Source organism: Salvelinus sp. IW2-2015, linkage group LG1, assembly GCF_002910315.2.
Source record: "Salvelinus sp. IW2-2015 linkage group LG1, ASM291031v2, whole genome shotgun sequence".
Lineage (NCBI taxonomy): Eukaryota > Metazoa > Chordata > Actinopteri > Salmoniformes > Salmonidae > Salvelinus > Salvelinus sp. IW2-2015.
In genome coordinates this window covers 44,408,766-44,414,765 of record NC_036838.1, presented here as the reverse complement: position 1 = coordinate 44,414,765, position 6,000 = coordinate 44,408,766, and the positions used below count along the sequence as shown (strand labels likewise).

At 43.7% G+C, this 6,000-nt stretch overlaps 1 protein-coding gene across 1 annotated transcript in view; it reads right to left on the bottom strand.

Annotated features, from left to right (window-relative positions):
• Positions 1-6,000, bottom strand: part of LOC111968171 (receptor-type tyrosine-protein phosphatase gamma) — a 328,528-nt gene that overhangs the window by 20,100 nt on the left and 302,428 nt on the right. The window contains exons 17-18 of the mRNA XM_070442954.1: positions 3,123-3,214; positions 243-339 (exon numbers count right to left, since the gene is read on the bottom strand). Of these exons, the coding sequence (XP_070299055.1) occupies positions 243-339; positions 3,123-3,214 (189 nt within the window). The remainder of the gene's footprint in view (positions 1-242; positions 340-3,122; positions 3,215-6,000) is intronic.

Here is a 6,000-nt window from a genome sequence, read left to right as displayed (position 1 = left end):
GTGTGTGTGTGTGTGTGTGTGTGTGTGTGTGTGTGTGTGTGTGTGTGTGTGTGTGTGTGCGCGCGTGCGTGCGCCTCTCACATTCCCCACACTACATATTCTGTTAGCTCTGAAGACACCAGTAGCCTAGATGATGAGAGCTGTACTCTTACAAGCAGGATCTGTATGACATGAAGCATCAGTGCAGTGGTGTGACAGCCTGTCATGCTCCTGTATTGTGATGTGTGGTGTGCACTACTCACAGGCCACGATGTTGATGTATCTGTTCTTGTGCTTGTTGTCTGGATGGTTGGAGTGCTCCGACGTGATCTTCATGTCCACCGTGCATCGCTGCACCTCCTGTGGGGGAGAGAGAGACACACACCAAGGGTAACATTTTGGAACGAAGTGAAAAGAGAGATTTTGACAGTTATAGAGGCATTTCTGGTAACATCTAAGCAATTTTTTGCTGTCAGATGCGGTCGACAAAGTGACAGACACAGGGCAGCTGTCTCCCTCCCTCTCTTCCTCTCTCTCTCTCTTCCTCGCTCTCTCTCTGAGCAGAAGTTGACACGCTCTCTCCAGGGTTGGGCTCAATTCAAATCAAAGGGCAGTCAGTTCAGGAAGTGATAAATAGCTTCTACTTTTCAGTTTATTGAGAAGTCATTGAAAATAAATGCCCTTTTTCTATTATTGAATTGTCGTTTCAGTTTACTTTCTGAATAGACTGCTTTCAATTCGATTTGACTCCAACTCTGGCTCTCTCCCCTTAAGTGCTGTCACACACTAAGCTAACCATCACGCAATCTTCCCAAATCCACCCCCAATGGAACCATAAAGTATGCCATCCATTGAGAAGTTTCATGTATCACTTTTATCAACCGTACTTTAAAGCCACGGCAGAAAACATGCCAAATATGCTTGCATTCTTTGTGTGTCTCGATACAATCATGAAACCAGAGAACACATGCCCATTCTACTCTATCAATCAGTGTAGTCTCATAGCAACCAGTACATAGTCAATGTTTTATGACCAACCATCAACAGTTATCTGGCCTTCCAGCAACACGAATTATGACCAACCAACAACAGTTATCTGGCCTTCTAGCAAAACTCTCTCCATGGTACAAACAGGAATACTCATTTATTCTGGGCACAGCAGAAGAATTCAGAACCCTCATACAAGTCGGATATATATATATATATCCGACTTGTATGAGGGTTCTGAATTATATATATATATATATATATATATATATATATATATATATATATATATATATATATATAGATATATAGATAGATAGATAGATAGATAGATAGATAGATAGATAGATAGATAGATAGATAGATAGATAGATAGATAGATAGATAGATAGATAGATATGTGGGAAGGGTGACTGTGGAGGTGGGGTGTACATGGGTAAGAACACTTGGGGACAGTGAGACTGGGTACATACTGACTGTAAAGCCACTGGCTGATGTGACCACCAGATGGCTTATACAGACACCACACACACGCCTGCACACACACGCTTACACACACACACACACACACACACCACACACAGTACACACACACCAACACACCCAAACACACACACACACACACAGCTGCCCACTGGCTCCAATTACAGTGTGTATGCCAAGGAGAGTAGTGGCATTACAGAATGAGATCCTAAAAATGAGCAGATCTCCAGCCAACACCAGGGAGAATTCAACCATGGTGGACATATGTAGACATTAGAATGAGAAGAAGGTATTTATAAATCACCCCAGAACCCTGTCTGTCTATATGGTGTGAAGGGCATCAGGGTACAGATAGTTATTTCCCTGGAATTACAGTAGTAAATCTATGAGACATGACGCAAATGGACATTTAGCCACCAAGATCGAAGTCATGTCATGTAACTAACATATCCTCTGAATATTTCACTATATTCTCCCTGTAACTCTATCTGTATGCAGCATGCATTCTAGCCTTCTTCTCCCCCCGCCCCAAAGATTCCCATTGCACAGTGCCCAGCAATCCAAGCCCAGCCAAACCCATTCCCCAGCCTCTCCCCCTGTCTTTACGCACCCTACCCACGTCTCCCTGGGGCCTGTCGGGACAAAGCCACTTGTCAGGGCCCGAGGATGCTCCACCCAAAGGGGTTTCGCTCCGCTGCCTTCCCCCTTTCTCCTGCCTCCTTTCTGGGGCAGAATAAAGAGATGTGGAGTGCAAGGAGCACTCCATTCACTCAGGAGAGGGGCCCCCCTTAAACCTTAAACCACTTCCAAGTGTCCATCACACTGGCCTGGACAACAAGCGGGTGGTGGTGGGGGATTGGCAGTTTTGCTAGCCCCATGAAGAAACTCATTAGCAGGGCCCAGTGTTGGACTGCTCCCCCATCCTTCTTCTGGGGAGAGGGTCACTAAGAAATACTGAGAGGTTGGCTAACGGCTGAGAAAGTAAGGGTGGGAGTAGGTGAAGGGAGGGAGAAAGAGGGCAGCATAGTGTGTTTCTCAAACTACAGCGATAGAAATAGGAGAGGTATTTACAGCACATATATCTGTTAGCATGTGATCAAAATCCCCCTCAAAATAAGTTGTAGGATCACTGACTGAGCCCTCAGATATATTTTACTCAGAATGAAACTTGAAAACCATGGCTGTCCTAAGGGCTATCACCCAGGCACAAAGCATTACTGATCTTACATCCTCTGTGTCTGATCCACATACAACACAAGGTAAATATTGGTTTAGTAAGGCAGTGTAGTGGACATGTGACACAGGTTTCCAGCCTGATCTGCTCTCTCGCTCTCAGTCAGCCGGCCCAGTCAGGAGACACATGTCTAAATCAGCTAACAGACCTCTCGTACATCATCTGCTCCAAGACCATTAGCAGCATTATGGAAACCTTAACAAGCATGCCACACAAGCACAAGCATGCACGCACACACATGCTGCCCTCACTCACATGGCAAACCAAACACGACACAGGAACATGGAAAGTCAATCAGTGGTTAGAGCTAGGTCACCTGGCTAACTCTGACTCTAACCCACCTGGCTGGGATGCTATGCTAGTCCAACTCCAGCCAGTCTATCGTGGGGTTAAGAGTTAAGACTGCTATATTACAGCAACAAAGAGAGCAGTTCTTTACCTCAAAGTCCTCTGAGAAGCCATGCTGGTTGTTGGAGTAGAGCTCTGAGATGTGTTTGATGAACTGCTTGACAGGGATGGCCTCCATGTCATCTGGAAGGGAGACCATAGAATTAGACACTTAGTCAAAAACACACAGTCATACAGACAAACAGTTTGAGTTCGGCACACACTTGTGTCTAGGGAAGACATGGGGCAATGTACCAGAGGAACTGACGTATATATACGTACTCAAGACATCAACATGTTTAATGTACAGTACAATGCATGTACAAAACATCTCTACACTATAACTCTACACGATCTCTAAAAACCTGTAATACCTGTTGAATATGTGTGTTAAAAAGACAGAGTGATGTAACACATGCAGGGAAGCAGCAGGAAGCTACAGGAGGAGAGAGGTGAGAGATTGCTTTTCCACTCTATCACAATCCCATGTTCAATATTTCACCAAGACAAAAAGCATGTGTTATTCATGTCCATCAGCTTATGTTTCATATAGGTGAAGTAAGTTCACAGCTTTCATCTCAAGCAGAGTCATTAATGATTCACAGTTTCAATCTGGTCCTGGTTTTATCCACAGAAGGGGGTAAAGATAGCAAAAGGGAGAAGAGTGTGATGGTGGAGAGTGATGAGAGGGACAGATCTCATCTTGGTGGATGTTCTGTCCTAACTGTGCCTGTGGGAACCACTCTAAACGCTCATTTAGTGAGACATACGGAGAGCTGGGCTGAACAAACGCTTCATCCACAGGGGAAATCACACACTCAAACACGTGTACGAATGCCTACTGTACGCACGTCACACACTTACAAACGTACACTTACTCGCACGCACACGCGCACAAATACACACACACACAATGAATGTTTCATAGAGCCAACTTAAGGGAAATGGCAGCTTGTACTTTTACATCTTTGCCCAAATGATAATGGTACTTCATAGGACATGCTGTTAACTACAGTGCCTGTTGAAAGCACCCAAATCCTTCCATTTACCCCTTCTTCTCATTAAATATTAACGCATACAAGGCAGAGAGGAATATTTATGCATACAAATGCCACTAATCATATGCCTATGGTAAACACAGCATATGGAGATACAAGGATGAGGTTCAAATTGTCAAACAGCTTCATGAAAAATGTATTAGACATAATTGGCTTTGAAAATGATTGTTGGAAATACACTGGAGTAATATACTGTGGTGTGTGGTATGTCTCTGGTAGTTAGGTGTGTGGGGTGTTTTTCTTGTGGTCGTTTTCATAAGGTTTCAAATCCCCAGAGAGAGAGAGAGGGGGGGGGGGGTGTCAGTTGAGACAATTAGCGCTGTGAGAAGCAGGCTTGTCATTATGGTCACATATGGCTCTCCCCTCACTGCTGCTCGTTCTCCTATAGGTCTCTACAGCCCCACTGGGTCTAAGAACTCTCTGCCTTAGATGCCCTATACACACTGAGTCATGGCAACACAGTATGATTCAGTCCACTGTTTTCACAGCTCTATCTGAGCGGAATCAACTAGTAATCTTTAGCTCAATTATTTCACAAATGAATCTATTTTAAAGGCCCAGTGCAGTCAAAAACGTGATTTACGTTATTTTAAATGTGTTTTATGTATATTTCCACACCAAGTTTTTGCACACACCCCTCTGGAAACCTCTTTCTCAAAGCCACTTATCTGGATCAGGTTCTGCGCATGTGTTATTTTATGCAACAAAAAAAAAGCCGTAGCTGCTGCTCACACTCCACCTCCATTCACATTTCTCTCTTTACTCCCCCTCTTCTGAACCATGATGATGTAGCCTATGTCTCTGCGGAATATTTCTGGACAGCTGAAATAAAAACCATGCGGCGATTTGAACTAACATTCTAGGCCATTATGAAGGCTACAACCTTCTCTGTCTGTTGTAACGGATATTGCAACTGCACAAACGGAATGCAGTCCCTACACATTGCATTGGAGCAAAAACAATCTGCATTTTGATGTAGGCTAATCTTTATAGTTGCTGCAATATCATAGCCATTACACAGAGTTGCTGAAAAATAATACTACTACTTTGACTGACTGCCTGCCTGTCTGCCTCCTGCTCAGCCAATGTTTACAATGATGAAAAATCACATTAAATGGCTAATTAGACTGCGTCTGTGTCTTGTTTGTGTTTGATATGCTGCCTAGATAGCTGCATGTAACTCCTCACTTGAGTTTTGCATTGGGGCAAAAAACTATTTGCGAGTTTATACAAACATGTTGATCATGTCTTTAGTGTACAACATGTAAATAGCTGCATGTAGCCTAACTTCCCTCCTTAAAAAAGGACATTAAATCGTGTTTATCCTTAACAGCCTATTGAGGCTTGGAATGCAATAGTTGGAACACGTCGACCGTGTACTTTGTCTACAACATGAAGTGTGTAGGCTACACCAGACAAAGGCATTCATCGTTGATGTAAGCGACAGCGGAGCACTGAGCAGCAGCTACGTAAAAATAAATCTTTGTATTGTTTGCCATGGTAAATCGGGAGTCCAGAAAATCCGGAACCACAGTGTCACGCCCTGACCTTAGAGATCCTTTTTATGTCTCTATTTGGTTTGGTCAGGGTGTGATTTGGGGTGGGTATTCTATGTTCTTTAGTTCTATTATTTCTATTTCTATGTTTTGGCCGGGTAGGGTTCTCAATCAGGGACAGCTGTCTATCGTTGTCTCTGATTGAGAACCATACTTAGGTAGCACTTTTTCCCACCTGTCTTTGTGGGAGGTTGACTTTGTTTGTGGCGCATAGCCCTTTAGCTTCACGGTTGTTTTGGATTGTTTATTGTTTTTGTCGGCGTCTTATAAATAAAGGAATATGTACGCTCACCATGCTGCACCTTGGTCTACTTCT